Below are 19723 nucleotides of genomic sequence, written 5' to 3'. Positions count from 1 at the left end.
TGAATTGTGAGAGGGTTTTGGATTTTGTCTGTGTAACATCTAGTATATTAAAAGTCATATTTCCATGTTGCTTCTTCTCAAGGAAGCTGGCAGAAGTAGATGCCTAATAACAAAGTAAATGCTGCCTAGCAGACCAGAGTCAAGGGAGCATTGAGGGAAGATGGTTAGGGTGCCAAGAGTTCTTCTGCAATGTCCATGGTTTCTGTCTTTAAGGATTTGTTTCCCCCAAAGCAAAACTTAACAACTGTAAATGCCCACTGTGAAGTTTCTGGTAGATCTACAGCTCACTGTGCTGGATTTGTGAGGTGGGAAAAAGGACAAAGATAATAGGGTATAGGCACTTTATGAGTATAAATGATAGGCCTCCATTTGAATGAAGGTTAGGTGGGTTTGGTGAATTTCACACTACTTTTCTTTGATCCAAATGTGTACTGATGATGACTTGATTCACAAGTATTTTCAGTCTAGAGCTCTGTTATGTTTTTCCCTACTACCATTTCCACCAGTATATGGAGAAAACATGTCTATCCCCTGCTTATTTCTCCTCCAGATTGATAAAGGAAAGAAAAATAAAATCATGCAATTACTGGCTATATTTATAGCATTTTACTTTGGAACAGGATATGAGTCGTGAAGTCGTGAAAAGAGTATTACAAATATCCTAATGAGTGCTGTAAATCTGTTGCCAGGATTAGAAATGGTTTCTCCTTAGGTATGTGTACCAAGAAGCTTTTCCTCCCCAGCCCTCTTTTACCATTGCTCTTGCTTAACGGAAGATCCATATCTGTCAAATTTACCTAAAGATATTTAAATGTAGTAAGGGGCATTCCATCTTCCTTTCCTGCAGAAATGTAATATGTCAGCTCTGCTTTGTTTTGCAAAAACAAATTCTAAAAAGATGATACTTAGAGAGTCTGTGAGTGAGGATCATTTCAAAGCTGCTTTACATACTCAAATTGCCATTTAATTTGCTGTATTGCAATATGCAGTTCCTTAACTATTTCTCTGGCATTCTTATTGATTGCTGTAATTCTGCTTTACATTATATGCATATATGGTGTCACCATTAAATATTTATGTGCTCATGAAATGTTAATGTGTCGACTTAATGTGAAACTCAACAAAATGCATTTGCCAGAAGCCAGCAGGCTTGCTGATCTGAATGCTTCCCTTCCCCTCCCCGTTCCCCTTTCATTTTGCCTCTTCACTGATTTTATTACCAGTGTTTCTCTGTTGTACCTAAATCTGTGTCAAAGCAGCCCCCTGCTCCAGTATGCAGATTTTATGTTTTATTATGTGAGAGATAAAATGCATAATAATAAAAGAGGAGACGTGATCCCAGGGAGGTGTTGAGACACAGCCTTGCACTGCGCGTGTGCCAGTCTGTCACCGCTCCTGCATTTGGGTTTAGAAATGTAGCACTGTCCTCCATGAAAGAGACTGGAGCAGGATGACTCATCCAGAATGCAAAGTCGTATTCGCACGTTCCTTGAACAGTGGCTGCTGCAACGTGAAATGAAAATTGCAGGGGTGTTTCTTTGATTTGATACAGCTGTTGCCCAGATGTGATGTGGAGCAATCAGATTTCATTTGAGCCAAAAATTTTACAAGGAAAAGTAGGCCCTCTTGGCAGAGTGGTGAATCTGAGTCTGACACCACCCTGCTGGGAAAGTCTAGCAAAAATTGGCAGGGTCAAATATTTATGAAACCCCAGTAACTTTCTCAGCTTCTGGTGGGAAGTCTAGGTGATAAATAGACAAAGAACATCGAAAAAAACAAAGCAAAGCAATTATTCACTCTCACAACACAAAGAGCAACATTCTTTTCACATCCCTGAGGGTGTTTTAGAAGCAGAGTAACAGCAAGAGGTTGCCCTTTGTACAGAAAGACTGAAATAGATACTTTTGCATGAAAAGATTTGGGCATGCCATGCGAAGCAAATAACTTTCCTATCTGGATTTGGCTTTTCTCTCTTTTGCACACTTTTACTAATTTCCTGACGGCAGAGGTTTGTGCTCATGAGAGGGTATGGATATGTGACAGTCACTACTGAGACCTGGGGAAGTGGGAAAGGTTTTGCTGGCATCACACCTGCTTTCCATCACCAGGTTGTTTTGGGCAAAGTTCCAGCCTTGGAGCCTTTTACAAATCAGGATTTAGTAGGGGCTCCAGGATTTCTAGAGAGGAGCACAGCTGTCATGCTGGGAAGCAGAGGTGTTTTACCTTTTTGGGAAGCTTTCCTTGCTGACATTCTTGAAAGATTAAAAAAATAATTACATGAAAATAGGAGCTAAGGAGACAGGAGGAATGCAAATCAGAGAACAATGTCTAAACACTTGGTTGGAAATAAAATTTAGAGAGCTTCTTTGGTGCTTGGCAATATATCTTACCTTTGAAATTCTTTTTTTTTTTTTTCTCTCTCCCTCACTCCCAAGCTGTGCAGCAGCTGTTTAGGTTGTATTTTTTTCCTCTTTTGAAGCCAGTAGCAAAGTTTGTTACTGCAATGACAATTCTTATTGCAAATTGTTTTGATATATATATTTTTTTTTCTCCAGCCCCTATTTTACTTTCTTTTCAGGTTCACGCCGTCAGTGAAATCTGTATTATTTTCATAACTCATCTTTCACCCACACTGTAACCTCTTTTTTAGTTGTAGTGCTGAGGAAGGATTTATTCTGAATGATAACTGATAGAGCAGAACTTAATGGTGCAAAAATATCCAGGTAGTTATTTTTTCCCATTTCTTTTGACTATCATTCAACTGGGAATACAAATACTTTCCTTGAATTGTTTTTGCTGTGTTCATTGCTTGATGCAAGAGTGATAGTTTGCTGAAACGATTTGCACACAAGTGCAAGTTTCTTCTCTAATGGAGAAACTGAGCACATTGGCTTGAGCATGATTTTTGTCACTTGGATCTTTTGTGGAGCCTGAATCCAGCTGTGTGTCTTCTGTTACTTATAGTTCCTTTTAGGTATACTCATGACTCTAAATCATTTATCTCATTTCCTTTAACCTGCACATTTGATACGAAGTTATTTCTTTCTCTTTTCCTTCTCTTTGGTTTCTGCTGCAATTCATTCTGCTGGTGTAGAACAACAGTGTTGCATAGGAATGGCAAAGCATCTGAATCATCCCTGGAATGGCACCGCTTCTGTGTTGCAGCTTTGGGCACAGGGAGGCAACATTTCTCCTTTAAGACATTTTTTTTGTGTGTTAACTCACTTCTGCCATTTAGCTGGGGAAAAGATTAAAGCGTATGAAAAATTTACTAAATACAGCCTGGTAAATGTTTTGTAAATGTTGGATGTGGAGGACAAAGCTTCAGCTGATGGATTCTTCATACTGATTGTTTTCCATTTTGATTCTTACTTCAGATTGTCCTGGAGAACAGTAGTCGAGAAGACAAGCATGAGTGCCCATTTGGCCGAAGTAGCATTGAGCTCACAAAGATGCTGTGTGAAATACTGAAAGTAGGAGAGCTACGTAAGTTGGCCCGTTTATTTGACCTCTAAGAATCACGGAGTGAGTTCAGTGGTACATGAAACAATAATTTAATTCTTCTCAGTATGATTATATATTGAACACAAACGTTCAAAATGAGTATACCTGTTTTTCCATGTATCATACTAATTTGCAGACATTCCAGGAATGGGAGTGGAGTAGGGGAAAGGGGTATCCTATTTTTGGATTTCTTCTGAATGAAACAGGGCAATGGCATAATTTTCAGAGTGATCAGTTCGTGTCCCACCCAGTGACTTGGTTAACCTCAGTGGAGGAGACCTCTTTCTCTTACCATTCCGTGGGCTTATCTTTAGGTTTATTATATATTATATAGGTTTAGTTTTATGAATAGTACAGTCGTTCATTTTGAGATTGCTTATCTACTCTGTGTCATTTATTCTAACACTGAGAAATGAAATACTGTATTTTGATACAGAGGGAACGAGCTTCTAACTTCTGGAGATACAAGTATTTGTGTTCTAACCTCTTTGTTCTCAGAGTTTTGAGTTGGGGGTTCAGTTACTGTATAAAGAAAATATGAAAGTCATTCTTGCTACCTTAATTTTAGAAAGAAAATTATATCTTTTTTTAGAGTAACTGTACAGTTTGAAAATGTGAGGACAGAAGAAAAACTGAAAATTTTCCCAGAAATAACTCGGGCTCTGGCTGAGGGAGTTTGCTTTTAAATGCCTTAGTGCCATTTCCTTTGGTGCTGTTCAAGCTGCAAGTCAGTGGTTGATGGGTGTGCTTGTTTGCAGCAGGTTCCTGTGGTGGTGCCTTTTCATAGCTCTGTGAAGTAAAACAGACAGGTTTGATGTTGAGAAATGCACTGGTGCTTCTGGTGATAGAAACCAGCTGTAGCACCAGTGGTTTCTGTGAAGTCTCACTAATCCACACCTCCAGATCATCTGTTTCTGAATGTGGCAGTAAGGTTGCATTGTAGCTTTATATTCACAGGGGATGGAGCTAAGGTTACTTCTAATTCATCTTGATGATTCTCCTGTTCACCAGTGTGCTTCCTTAATGGTTTTGTTTATGTGGAATTCTATCTGTAACTTACAAAGGCTGTGAAAAGTACACTTTTACCATGATATACAGGAAACAGATTTTTTGAAAATTACTATCACAGATGTGCATCCTAAGTGACCTGTGATCAGTAGTATATTTTGTTGAGAAGTGCAAACTAGAACTGGCATCTTAGGAAAATGTACATTCAGGTGTTTGCAAATAAATAGTGTATTGATGAATGGGATTGGACATCTTAAAAATCATCAGCTACGGTCTTGGACTGAGGTGTCTCTGCTAGTTCATAAGTGTTGTGTTTCAGAATATGCATTTAAAGCTGCCAGCGTTTCTTTAGATATTCATAACTGGTCATTATTGTACAGGGATATAAAACTTGTTTCTAATAGTTTCTGAAGTCTATAATTTAAAAGCCACAATAAATTACCTTTGACTCATGAAATATTCAACAGTAAAAACTTCCTTGAAGTGCAGAGTAGATAAAAGCTGCCAGACTGTCCATTATTTATGAAGAGCACTTTAATGCTGATTATATTGCCTTTACTCCATTGCATTAAATACCTTTAGGCAGCAGGAAGACATTTTACCATTTCTTTTGGTCCTTTCAAGCACTGCATCCATCTTAGCAGAGGATTAAAGCTGACATCAGACAGTCACATTCTCACCCCAGCATTTGTTCTCATCCCCCTCCTACAGGGTAAGGTTCTTTGACACTCCACAACTCTGATATACTGACAAATTTGCCAGGAGCAGGCCATTTGTATTTCCCCCTTAGTAGCTATGAAAACTAAGGTAACCTCCATCACGACATATATGCTTCAGAGAAGAACATCTTCTCAACAGACACTTGGTTTTATAGGCAGACGGTAATGCTGTAGTTAAATAATAACAACAAAAAAAATTTGCCAGATTTTAGCTGATGGATGAACAGTAGATCAGTGATGTGTGCAGACAGGCAGCTGTCCTCAGTGCTGTCACAGTCTGAAGATGTTTATAAGTCAATATCATTGCATGCCTGGAGTTATTCTATAGTTAAGGCAAGTGAGACTGAGTATGTTTGCTGTATTTTTTGAGCAGGACGCAGATGTTGAACTGCTTATGTTCCCATGTGATTGTTTTGATGGGCAGTGTTCAGGGGATTCTGGAAAATCTGCACTCAGACTTTGACAGACCACGGGGGTCTATGCCACATGTCGGAGATAGATATTGTTCTAAAGATTCTGTCAGATAACATCTTCTCCGGGTATTCTTGCTTTTTTATTGTGGAGAATTTAATTTTCACGGGCTTCTGTTTGACTTGATTCATTTATAGGTCATTTTTCATCAAAAGAAAAGATCTAAATGCCAATAGATTATAACTCCTTTTATGCTGTTCACGTATGTTCTTGCTATAGATTTCATTGCAATTATTGCCCAGGTTGCAGAATTGAAATGGGCATCACTGTCTCTTTTGTCAAATAGAACGTGCTGGGTATTTAGTAGGTATATAGTAATGCTCATGGTTGTGCCTGCTGAGATGAAGGTAATCAAATCTCATGCTTCGAGGAGTAAGCTGATTGCTGCAAGGGCCAGGAAGTTTTTTTCTGCTTTGCACAATCCACAGTGTGCAGTGTAGGGTTTTTTTCTGTTCTGTCCCTGAAACCATATTGGTCACTGCATGATCAGCATTATACACTTGAGGGCATGCCTGGGTTGATTTTTCATTTTGCTTCAGCAAATCCAGTATTTTTATAACTGAATGTCATATTTAATTTTTTTCCCCTTTCTTGAAAGCTAATTGCCTTTTCACCCTCCTCCTCCTCCTCCTCTTAAATTTAAATAGAGAAAAGCCCCAGAAATAGTAAATAAAATTAGATAAGGGAATTTTTAACGTTCTCATGTTTCTTCTTGCTATTTCATCTTCTGGAGACTATAGTATTTAAGGAGTCAGGAGGTGTTTGTTAGGAAGCTGAAAAACTTCTCTTACCAAGGAGGTATTTTGTAAAAGATAGCAATTTAAAAATAGCAATCTCAAACTTTTAATCCTATCCTTAATGCATAATAAAATAGTTAAAAAGAAATTTTAACCTCCTTTATCATAGCTTTTTAGCTGATTCATTCTTACATATACACATAGAATAGAATTACAGAAGCATAGAGTCCCTAGAGTTGGAAGGGACCTTTGAAGCTCATCTAGTCCAACTCACCTGCAATCAACAGAGCTAGATCAGGTTGCTCAGAGCCTGATCCAGCTTGAATGTCTCCAGGGATGAGGCTTCCACCTCATCTCTGAGCAATCTGTTCCAGTCCCTCACCACCCTCACTGTAAAAAGCCTTCTTCCTTATATCGACGTCTTTATCATCTTGCCCAAACAATCACATCTCAGATAACCCTTAGTTGTAGCAAAAGTTCAGCAGATCTTGAGTGAAGGCCACATGGTAAAGACCATTCAGTCAGCTTTGGAAACGATGTCAGTAATGGGGGGAAAAAATCTGAGAGCTATGTTGATCTTCAGTTTTAAGGGTTACTTTGGAAGCATTACTAGCAAATTCCATTCCAGGTATAGAGACATTAAATATACTCACCCTTCTTAATGCAAAATCAATAACTTGTGAAGTCATCTGAGTTATATTTTTGTGTGTTATCGAATTCTCATTTTATCAGACATTCCTCCCCTCCTGTTTGGTGGCACAGTCCCTCAGGAAAGAGAAAATGAAACTTCTTTTTTCCGCAGGAGATCTTCCTTTCTTCCTCTCTTCCTCTCTTCCTCTCTTCCTCTCTTCCTCTCTTCCTCTCTTCCTCTCTTCCTCTCTTCCTCTCTTCCTCTCTTCCTCTCTTCCTCTCTTCCTCTCTTCCTCTCTTCCTCTCTTCCTCTCTTCCTCTCTTCCTCTCTTCCTCTCTTCCTCTCTTCCTCTCTTCCTCTCTTCCTCTCTTCCTCTCTTCCTCTCTTCCTCTCTTCCTCTCTTCCTCTCTTCCTCTCTTCCTCTCTTCCTCTCTTCCTCTCTTCCTCTCTTCCTCTCTTCCTCTCTTCCTCTCTTCCTCTCTTCCTCTCTTCCTCTCTTCCTCTCTTCCTCTCTTCCTCTCTTCCTCTCTTCCTCTCTTCCTCTCTTCCTCTCTTCCTCTCTTCCTCTCTTCCTCTCTTCCTCTCTTCCTCTCTTCCTCTCTTCCTCTCTTCCTCTCTTCCTCTCTTCCTCTCTTCCTCTCTTCCTTTCTTTTTTGATTCTAATTAACCTTTTCTTAATCTAAAAACTCATGATCTCTTCATGTCTGTGGTAAACTTTGGCGTTCCTACAGAACATCCACTGTAATCCTTAAGAATGTGAGCAAAGCTGCTGCAGGCACCTTTTGAGCAAGATCATTCATTGCTACCTCCGTCCTTAGGAACAGTGAGACCAGTGAGATGTTGGAAGGTTTCTTTCTGCACATGGCACTGTTGGCCTCAAAGTTAATACAGTTGCTGGGTTAGTCAACGAGGCAACCCACTCATGTTTTTTTTCCTACTGTCTACAGCTATACATCTCCTTTTTTCAGTCTTTGATCTCTTTGGAGCAAGGACTATAATTTGATTTGTATTGTGCAAAGTGCTTAAGCTTCTCATGTCCCAGATGCAGAACTCCATAGTTCCTTTAAAATTACATTTATTTATTTTTCTATAAGCATGGAGTGGGGAAAAAAGAAAAATCATCACTTTACGGGCAAGAAAGATTTGTGGATGTGAGGGAATTTCTAGAAATTGATTCACTTCTCCAAAGACAACAAGAGGTAAACTTGACTAGGTATGGAGAGCTCTTTCATCTGGCAGTGACAAGGACAGCAAGAACCAAGACCTGGATGTAAAAGCCTGATAAATTCGAAGTAGGAATAAAGTACAGGCATTGTCAGTGAGGATGCTGAATTAGGGAAGTAGCAGAACAAAGCTGCAAAATGATGGAAAGAAAAAGAAACTATTGATTTCCCGTGATTAGTGGGATCTATGTCTTTGGCAAACTTGATATCGTGGTAGAATAAAGTCCATAATTTGTTTTAAAGTGGTCACTGGAAGCAAATTCTAGTATTATTTTTAAAAACTACAATGAATAATGTAGTAAATAGAAGTCTGGGCAGGTGTATGACAGCATACCAGATGACATGGGTAAATCTGTTGGATTATTGCTGAAGGCAAAACCAACTGATTAATGATAATCTTCTGTTTCATTTTGAAAACTCTGCATTTTTTCTAAGCATTGAAGAACTATTCAGGCTTTTGAAGTTCCTGTCTGGAGGTTTGCGTGTTCCTTCACACAGCTGACATATAGCCAAAAATTTGTTTCTTATCTGGAAACATTTGTGGACACTTTGCTCATTGTTAATCCTGAACAAATTGAATGTAAAAGAAAAATGATCTTCAGTCCATTGTGAGCCTCCTTATTTTACTCCCTGCTATTATAATATTGATTATAAGTAAATGAAGACTTCTGTACTTTGTCACAAGTTGTGCTTCTGCTCTGCAGTAACATCTCATGGTTTCACAGCACTTCCCATGCAGCAGACTGGAAATTTTGCAATTGCTCTGTTTAAAAGAGGCGTATAGTTGCCAAATTTATTGTACACAGAATTGAGCAATGTTCAAAAACTCGGCTCGGTGTTGTTTTAGTAGCAACTTTCAGTTGTATTTTATATGTTGCTTTGTGTACTTCAGAAATGCTTGTGTAGGGAACACTAAAGAATTTTTAGGGTGGAAATAGAAAGTTGTGAAAAAGGTGAAAAAGAGGAACTCAACGTTTTGGAAACCCAGAAAGATTTTGGGGTTAGAGGACAAACCCATTAGTAGTCTGCTAAAATGAAAACCAGCTTGAACAGTTTCCTGTGTTTCCTGAGACAAGGCTGTACTTGCAAAGGCTAGAAAAAGTACAGAATTCTGGGAAATGCATAAGATTTTGCAGATGACATCTCTTTTCTTGAGCAAGTGAAAATCCCTTTAACAAGCCCCTGCTGATTTGGCTCTGAGGTAGTTCAATGTGCCACAAATTGTCCCAGGTGCTTCCTACACATGCATCTTCTTGGATGCTTTCATGGCACTGGAGGCATTTTTGGATTGCTGTTGACTGGGCAATCAAGCCCTCTACCAGAAAACTTTATTCTCTTAGATTTTTTTACCTTTGTTTATTCTAAGTAAAAACGAGATAACTTGTCCCTCCTTATTTTTTAAAAACTTTTTTTGCCTCACAGTAAATATCTTTTTAAAAATTGAATCTGTGAGGGGGACTTCAGAGCTTTAAAAGTATTTAAAATCCAACTGGGTTGCATTTTGCTGTTTCATGATGAAGGATTCAAAAAGAGAATAAAGCCACCCTTGTAAAGAAGTGCAGCTCCTTTAGCTGTACTTATCTGCTCTGCATGTGGCATTCTCCATGGCTGGACTAGCAGAAACTTTGCTGCAATTTTAAGGGTATATATCTTTATACATGTCGAGGAAGTTAATTGCTTGTTTTATAACATTTTTGTTGAATTTGATCAATTTTACAGCTAGCTTGTGTAAACCAAAAAATAATTTCAATGTGATTTCTAAATATAAAGCTTTAATGCCTTCTAGTAGTGGAGAGGAAGGACAATTCTGAATTTTGGGAGACGAATTCCAAATAACCTGCAGAGTTGGCTTATGGTACGAAAACAAATGTAAACATGGTGTAATGTCAGGGGATGGAGCTAAGGCGAATCCTGACCTCCTCAAGATGGGGTTGTATTTCCTCAGTCAGTTACAACCCGTCTGTTTACTGCCTCTGTTCTCCACAGACTTAAAGCCATTCATTTTATAGCTAGCATCACTAAAACTTTTCGTGATAGTTTTGATGAAGGATGGCTCTAGTTCTACTCAAGGGCATCTAATTTCTCTCACATTTCTTTCCCTCATCGTACTGGTAGGCCTATCCACACTCTCATGATAGACCCTCAGAAGCCTGCCCTAAGTTCTTCTCACCAGTTTTTTGGTGAAGTAGAACTGTGCTCCTCATAAGCACTAGTTGTGTGGCTGGATATGCTGATAAGTGATTATAGTAATGTAAGTGTGTGCTGCCTACTCCAGCAGCTTGTCACAGGGAGTATTCATTAACAGGGAGATGTGCATGCACAACCCATATAGACTCCTGGTCTTTGTCTTTGAAACCAAGTTGCTGTATGAATTTAGGCTCTCATAGTTCTTAATATTGTGTACTGGGGACATCTGAACAAATTAAACTCTTTGTGGGAAGTTATTAGATGTACAAATGATTTTTTGAAGATCGTTACTTGTCCTCAGATATCTTTCAGTGTACTGTGCTGTGCCCTTTTGTTGTAGAGAGTTGTGACATTTTCCTGGATCTTTCCAAGAAAAAAAATCATGGCTTAAGTTTGAGATAACCTTGTTATTTCTTGTCCTTGAGTCTTGTTCATTACAGATGCATGTACATAGGCTTTATTCTTCTTCCAGCTTCAATTGCTGTGTCTTAACTCATTCAGGACCAAGCATTTTGCTTGGTTTTCCTAGGCCTTTGTATTTCGTATTTACATAGCTTACCAAGCTACTTGCTAATGATGTCCCAAAGTGGCTGGTGGGCTTTTTTTTTTTTTTTTTCCTCTAATTAACACTACAGAGTGTCAGTTTAATTATTCTATTGAACATCTAAGAAAGGACTCATCATCCCCACTTCACATCAAAGACCCACTTGATGTCAGACAATTTAAAAAAAAAAAAAAGCATTATTATGCTTTATATTAGCTAAAAGCATGTATGAAGTGACTAGGAGCTTAAGAAAAGTGTTAGAAACTTTGTTCATCTGACGTAGGTTGTCCAGGCTTGAAATATAATTGATTGTTTGTGTGCATACGAGTACTAAAGAGATTGTTGACATGATCACAGAATCACAGAATTGTAGAAGGAACTTCTAGAGATCATTGAGTCCAACCTCCCTGTTAAAGAAGGTACCCTTCAATAAGTTGCGCAGGTAGGCATTCAGACAGGTTTTAAATATCTCATAGAAGGAGACTCCATAACCACTCTGGGCAACCTATTCCAGTGCTTCATCATCCTCAACATAGAGAAGCTCTTCCGCATGTTATTACGGAACTTCCTGTGTACAAGTTTTAGACCGTTACTCTTTGTCCTGTCACTACAGACCACCAAGAAGAGCCTGACCTCATCCGTTTGCCTCTCACCTCCCTTTAGATATTTATAAACATTAATCAGATCCCTGCTCAGTCTTCTTTTCCTCAGGCTGAATGGACCCATGCTACTTAGCCTTTCCTCATGTGGGAGATGCTCCAGGCCCATAATCATCTTTGTGGCTTTCCACTGGAGTCCTTCTAGGAGATCTCTGTCTTTTTTGAACTGGGGTGCCCAGAACTGGACAGAGTATTCTGAATGTGGCCTTACCAGGGCAGAGTAGAGAGGGAAGATGACCTCTGTTAACCTTCAGGCTATGTTCTTTGTAATGCACCCTCGGATACCATCGGCCTTCTTAGTCACAAGGGCATACTGATGGCTCATGGCCAAACTGTTGTCCATCAGAACATCCAGATCCTTCTCTGCAGAGCGCCTCTTCAGCAGATCATCCCTTAAACTGTGCTGATGGATGTGGTTATTCCTGCCCAGGTGCAAGACTCTACACTTGCTCTTGTTAAACCTCATCAGGTTCCTTCCTGCCCGGCTCTCCAGTCTGTCTTTGTCTTGTTGAAAGGTAGTACAGCCTTCCAGTGTCTCAGCCACTACTCCAAGCTTTGTATCATCAGGAAACTTGCTGAGGATGGACACTATCCTTTCTTTCAGGTCATTGATGAAGATGTCAAGCAAGAGCAGACCCAGCACTGACCCCTGGGGAATACCACTAATTACAAGCCTCCAACCAAACTCTGTGCCACTGATGACAGCCCTCTAAGGTCTGACAGTCAGACAGTTCTCAGCCTACCTCACCATCCACTCATCTGTCTCAGACTTTCTAAATTTCTTAACAAGGATGTTGTGGGAGACAGTGTCAAATGCCTTGCTGAAGTCAAGGTAGACAACATCCACTTCTCTCTCCCCATCTACCCAGCAATGATGACATCATAAAAGATCATAAAAGGTCATACCAGATTGGCCAAGCATGATTTCCCCTTTGAATCCATTTTGACTATTCCTGATAACCTTCTCTTCCAATTGCTAGGATAGGGTATCCAGAACAAAGTTCCATTACCTTTTCAGGGATGGATGTGAGGCTGACTAGCCTGTAGTTTTCCTTATCCTCCTTCTTGCCAGTTTTGAAGACAGGAGAGACTTTGGCTGTTTTCCAGTCTTCAGGCACTTCTGTTCACCTAGACCTTTCAAAGACAATAGAGAGTGGTTTAGCAATCACCTCTATCAGTTCCCTCAGCACATGTGGGTGCATCCCATTGGGGCCAATGAATTTGTGTGCATTGATTCTTTGGGATATACCAATCTTGAGCTCGGAAAGAAGTGGTGTTTAAGTGTCAACCAGCTCTCATGGGTCCCCTTAGCTTCTTACACTCTAGCCTATGGGATATCTCCAAGTAGATCTTTAAGAGGTCAAAATTAGCTCTCCTGAAGTCCAGGGAAGCAATTCTACTTATTACTTTGCTGCTTCTACTTAAGATCTTCAACTCCACTCTCTCATGATCACTGCCCCCAACTTTCACATCCGCTAGTAGCCCTTCCTTGTTATTAAGTACAAGGTCGAGTAGCATATCCCTCCTCATCAGCTCCTCCACCACCTTATATTTACTTTAATAAGCTTCTCACAATAAATCCTGTGTGTAATGAGTCCTTGGGTTGATTGGTTGCTTTTCAACTGGATTACTTTCATTTTTAAGCTTATCTCAGCGCAGACTATAGCTGATATTTTTGTAGTAAAATTAAAAATAAGACCTCTGATAACTTGTTCTTTGGGCTTCTGTAAGCACTCAATAAGAATTAAGCACCAATCAGCAAATCAGAAAAAAGTGATCAACCTAAAACCATACATTTTCACGTGTTCACCTTTGAGAATATTTGTCCTGTGTAATAGCCCATTTGTGATTATGTTTTGTCATGAGGTTATAATCTGGAAGAGAACAGAGTATCATGAGTGTACAATAGTATTTTGCTGATGTGCTGTATTTAAAGGCATTGCAATTGTTGAGGATTATTTGTGAGCTGGTATTGTGCTTTACAGGCAGATGTTTGGAAGGAAGTCCTGGAGTGTGTAGCCATCAGATGTCCTTTCCATTTCCTTCCTCTTGTACTGTAAAGGATACTTCTAATAATTCATTCCTTGCATTTGGAAATTACATGTTCTGATTTTTGTGAGCATTTACCACATCTGCAGGAATTTCAGTGCAACTGATCTAGAACTCAATCTGTTGTATTCCCTGACTGTACTTTATTTGTGCAATGCTGATGTGCCATTTAATTTTCTTTCTTTTTAAATAGCACACCATCATGTTTTAGGAACATTTGAGTTGCATTTTCAATCTTTACCCTAATATTTGCATATTAATAAGTCATTGAAAAACATGTAAATTTTATATCACTGTGAATATGTTATCAAATCAAATGGCCTTTAAGGGTAATTGTAGAAAGCTACTATCAAATGGGGAGATGGAATGTGAGCATGTTTAGCTTTTCTCTTTTCTTATACCATTAAGTACCAAAGTCTTGGAACCGATGTAAACATTTCAGAAATGCCAGTAAAATGCTGGAGGGTGATTTCTCCTCCCTCTCCCTCTCTTTCTCTCCCTCTTCTTCTGTTCTCCTTCTCCCTCTCTTCTGTGAAGTTACAGTTGGATATTTAAAACTATTTTGCTTTAAAGGTCTGGTTTGTTTGCTCCAACTGGGGAACTATTCCAGTCTCTGCGTTCTGCAATCTAAAACAGGAACAACAAAAAGTTGTACACAAAAAGTGTTGCCTTACCAGACAATTCAGAACAAAGAGAAGAGGCAACCTTCCTACAGCATTCTTAAATTAGGAATGGACATCCTAAGACTGATTTTAAAACCACGTAATCTCTCTTATTTGGCCCTTTTTAGACATCTGTTTTTTTTAGATACCTTTCTCTGCATGTGTTGGGATGAATTTAGGAATATAAAATAGAGGTTCTCAATTTTCAACAGCTCTCAAATGTTCTTTTGATTGCAGTAGATTGGATGGAGTTTCAAGGTGACACAAAATAAGTGTGACTTTTTTTATAACTTCTGGATTAGGCATTAGAAACAGTAGGTAATGATGGAGATGTTCAACTGAAATTTTCAGACATCTTCATGAGTGTTAAAGTTTAAAATCTCATTGATTTTATATCCTTTACAATTTCCTGTTAGCTGTAGTAACAAGATCATCTTGCATTACTTAGCTCTGAAAAAGCTGAGCTGACCCTCAGACAGACAAATTTACACATCACTTCAGTGCACTGGAATGGCTATTTCTGTCTCTGCTCCCTGACAATGAACAAATAACCAAGCATTTCCATCATCATCAGTTTCTTTCCTCCTCTTTTCCACCTCCAGATTCCAGGGGTGGGTGGTGACAACTTGAAGTGATTAGATATATTTTCAGATATCTATTCATTTTGAATTTTTTTTTTTAAAAAAAGGTTTCTCCTTGTCACTGCTAAATTATGAATTTTAAAATGTTTTTATAGATGTTTGGTAAAGCTGCCACAGTTACTGTTAAACAGCAACGGACAAATTCAGGGAAAAAAACACCTATTATTCACTCCTGTTTAAAAGTTCTTCTGCAATGTTCGTGTTCCTTTTATTTTCCCATTAAATGAACTTCTGCAAAATCCGATATTATGGTTCAAGTATTAATGGAAAGCAAAGCTTCACGTGCATGAATGGTCATACCACAAGTGGTGTTTTATTGGAGATTGGATTTCACTTAATATAGCTGGGAACAGTACTCCCCAAATGTCTTGCTGGAGCTTTGACACAGAGGCAGTTGTAAAGGATGCAGAAAGCTTTGAGGTCCCTCCTCAGCAGTAGGTTATACCCAGCAAGTTTGTGTACACAGAATGTGCTCTTGCATAATGGCTAATTTGCTCAGATATTCTCACTTCCCTTAGAAATTCAGAGTTGCAGTAATCTTTTGTAGGATTTCTTACAGATTTATAAAATGTTTATCCATTCAGAAAAGAGAAGCAGTACCATATGATTAGCATAAGCAGTTGAATTGCAGTGTATGTGTCAAGTATTTATGATCCCACCACGGTTAAGCAAAACCTATGTATTATTTTTGAAGAGCAAGATGCACTTTATTTTTGCATAGATTTTCTTGTACCTCCTTCCTCATGGGAAAGAAGAGGAAAATATAGGCTGAGTTAACCTGAATTCAGGTACAAACAGAAAAGCATTTGGAGGTGTACAGCTAAATTTCTCTTGCACTCTTCATATGGGCACAATTATGTGAATATTGATGTGTGTCTCACTACCGTGGCTCATTCTCACCAGGCTAAGCAGCCCCAGTGGAGGAAGCCTTTATGTTGGTACAAAGAGTTCAAAATTGCTGTGTTGTACTGGGTTTAAGAGTCTCTTTTCAACCCTCTCTGTGTCTCAATGCTCTTAATCTTCTCCCCCAGCAAGACAGCTTTGTACAAATGTGTCTATAATATCATAAGTTTTTACAGCTGAAATGTCTGTAGTTTACCGGCTTCCAAACTTGCTGTCAATAGCGATCAGCAGTGTGAAGGTTTGTTGTCCTGCATGTTCTTGTGGCATCAGTTCCACAGGAAAGAAAGAACACATCAACAAACCAGGTTAAAAGCTAGGTAGTTAATCTACGTATCTCCTATCAGAATTAAGGATTAAGCAAAGACAACGTTGTGTGCATTAAGGTTTAATGCAGATGCCATCTGAGAAAAGATACATTCCCAGTACTTTTTTTGAGAATCTTTTCTTTGTACTTTGCTGAGATCTGATTCCAGTTCCTTTCCTCGTTTTCTTTATGAGTCTAGCTTTCCTGTATCACCCTCAGTGTCTGATGCACAGAACACTGACTCTTGGAACCACAAAACACATCAGGAGGCAAAAAAGGAGGCCGGACTTGTGCCCTGTGACTTACAACATCTGGTATAGCAACGTTAAAAAAAAAAATACAGTTGTATTTGGGGAAAAACTGCATATAGAGGAAGCCTCTTTTATTTCTTTTTTATCAAGCATTCATTTTTAAGAGTATGCTTCTGTAAATCATCTCATTAGTGGGAGCCCATCTGCTCCCTTTTCTTCCAAGTCAGGCTCACTTTGCTGTGTGCTTGCATACACGCAGCACTCCAAATTCCAGTTCCACTCAGCGCTGACTCCCTGTAGACTTCAGGCAGGAGGAGAAAGATTAATGATGTGGGAAAAGAGAGAAAGTTGCATGCACTTGAAAACTTGTATGAAGTGGTTTAGTTTTTCTCCCTGAAATGCCAGACGTGTATGAGTAATGAGAAATTTGCTCAGTTAAGCTATGGTAACAATACTTCTTATTGGTTGTACCTGGGCTCCAGTGCTAAAGGAAAGCAAGGTTTGTTTTTCATATGCTTACATATCACATACTTTTTGATCTTGTTTTCATTTGTGCCCTGCTCAACATGGAGGGAAACCCATGAAACATACAGAATATTTCAAAGAAAATTTTTTCTACTCTCTTGAGTCTTTCAACATTTCTATCCAGATAAGCCATTCTACAGGTCACCTTGTGGCAGTGTCTATTTTACTGCAATGGAGATATCTGCCCGAGATGTGAGAGAGGGATTGTTTCTCCCTCACTCCTGTCTCCGAAATGAAAAGAATCATACAGCAGTAGAACTTCTGTTTTCTGAATTTCATTTTATTACTTAGGCATTTCTGAGCTGATGTGAGCTATGACTTGAGAATTCCCAGGAGCAAGACTTCAGCTTTTTTCCCATTACCACCTGCATTTCTCATGTGCCAAAGGCTTTTATTATAGCCTGATCAGAAATCTCAGGAGTACCATTCACAGGGAACAGATTGATGGTGTTCTAAATCTTGTGGTCTTACAAATGTATGTTTAATCTTATTTTGGTGCATATATAAAAAGCTAATTGTGGTTTTAAGATGTAAAAGAATCAATTTAGTGACAAATCTTTAATGCTGATAGACTACTTGCATTTCTCACAGATGTATTATCTTTTCATTCTAACCTCTTCATTATTCATTACACCTGGAATTTCAAAGGTCAGACCAAGGATGTGTTCAGTGTTCGTTGATACTACTGAGACCTAAGGAGGGAAGAGAAAGAGAAGTATGGCATATATGGAACTATTTCTCAAAAAAAATCGTCTGTCTTCTGTCTGTCTCACGTGTCAGAAATGAGAATGATGGCTGTCATTCCTGTTCTAACTGATTTGTGTTAGTATTGTGTTAGCAGCAGCTCTGCAATGGGTTATGCTAGGCTTTTTCAAGATTTCATATGCACTGGAAGCTATGTTTATTTTTTAATGGAAAATAAAAGTGGCTTAAACTAGGGGATGCCTTTTAAGTGTAGGCATGGCCACATCATAGCAAAATTAGCTAGGGATTAGGCAGTGGCTGAGGCTTTGTCCAACAGTGACTGGTACCTTTGAATGCCTCAGCTCTGGAGTGCTGTGAGCTCAAAGTCCACAGGGCTCCATTTTCTGTGTGCTGAATCACCTTGTCAGAAAGCAAGACCTTTACTGCTCTTTACCACCCAGAGGTAGAAACTCCAGAAATTAACTTTTGAAAGCCGAGATCAATGCACTCAGTAGAGATTTTTCTGCTCTTGAGACACTGACAGTTTCTTTGAAATACACTGTTTGAGTGCAACTCTCTCCATCTAGCAAAAGTGTAACGCTGACAATATTAAGTATGATGGAGTCATTGCTTCTGGAGGTGAAATATCACTGTTGTACCAAAGTGAAAACTTCTGCTTTCTGGGAAAATACATGAGCCTGTCAGCATCTCATTTCATCTCAGTGAGCAGGGAATGCAGCCTCCTGGAAGAGAGAAGAGTATCCCAAGGAACCAAGTATACAATGTATTTGGAGGGGAAGAACTGCAGGAAGGGGAGGTGTGGGTGTTAGGTGCATGATATAAGCAGTGATATGGACTGCATGTAGCACTAAGATCGTTTTCCATGAAATTCAACTTTTTCTGTCCTTTCCTGTCTCCTGTATTTATAGTCATCCTTTTTCAAAATGGTCGGTTGGCTTACAGATACTGATTTCTCCAAGCCACTTTAGCTTTTGTGTTGATTGAAGATGAACTTGAATAGATACATGGGGCTAGAAAAGGAAAGAACTGATGGATTTTGTCATGGCAGGAACAGAAATCAGATTCTTTTGTGCCACTCAGAGGAACAGAGTTGAGCAGGTGTGATAGTGGACAGCTGAATGAGTATTTAATACAAGTGTGGCTAAGATGACAAAAAGGATGAACTGCATTGTGTGGAAAAGAGTTTAGTCTTCCTAATGTTTGATGCTGTAGGCTTTCACTAATTTATTAAATGATGTAGATTTGCCAGCTTGAGCTCACAAATTTCATTCCACTAATGAAATCTAATTTTTCAGTGCGTGACTTCTAATTGACAGGTTTACAGCCTGCCTATCATTGGCATTCAGTGGCAGAAGCCAGATGTTGATGAGGGAGGTGTTGCAAAAAATTCTTTCAATTGCTATCTTTGTTGTTCAGTTTTCACTGAGCAGCAGCTTCATTCAGCTGAAGCACGTTTGAGAAAGATGCAGTGAAGCTTACATCTACCTAAATATTTTTGTAATAAGTCTTCCATCTTTTTGAAAACTTTTAACTATTTGCAGTGAAATTTTTAATTAATCAGTGGAGAGTTTGTTTGTTATCTTGGGGATGATTCTTGATGGTTTTTTTTTCTTGGTCTTCTTTCTTAGGGCTTTTAGTAAGACATACCTTAATAACTTTAACCCAGTTTCTCTGGAATAACTCATTAATTTACCCAGCAACCTATCAATTGCCTGTGCCAAGGAAGATGAGTCTACAGTTGGGTACTGAGCTAGATAGTGTTGCTTAAACAAAGCTTGGCAGCTTCAGGGAAGAACTGATGTTGTCATTGAAAATATTGTTGACTGGAGTTGTGCATGTTGAGAATGGTGTCCACATGTGCTTGCTGGTGCCATCTGCTTCCTGGGCTTGAAGGTTATGTCTGTTTCGTGGTTGACATGTATTGATGGCACAGTCAATATCCCAAAGAACTGGAGCACGTTTTCATTTTGGCTCTTCCAAATGACCAGTGATGTTTTGTC

The 19723-nt window shown here is 39.0% G+C and overlaps 1 protein-coding gene across 12 annotated transcripts in view; it reads left to right on the top strand.

Moving 5' to 3' along the window:
* The window catches only part of ELMO1 (engulfment and cell motility 1), a 295982-nt gene that overhangs the window by 141915 nt on the left and 134344 nt on the right, over window positions 1–19723 (top strand). For all 12 annotated transcript variants that reach the window (XM_090142301.1, XM_090142300.1, XM_031590444.2 and 9 more), the window contains one exon: window positions 3378–3486. In XM_090142301.1, the coding sequence (XP_089998427.1) occupies window positions 3378–3486 (109 nt within the window). The remainder of the gene's footprint in view (window positions 1–3377; window positions 3487–19723) is intronic.

Source organism: Phasianus colchicus, chromosome 6 (genome assembly GCF_987193195.1).
Source record: "Phasianus colchicus chromosome 6, bPhaCol1.hap1.1, whole genome shotgun sequence".
Classification (NCBI taxonomy): Eukaryota; Metazoa; Chordata; class Aves; order Galliformes; family Phasianidae; genus Phasianus; species Phasianus colchicus.
This window is presented reverse-complemented; position numbering and strand designations above follow the sequence as displayed.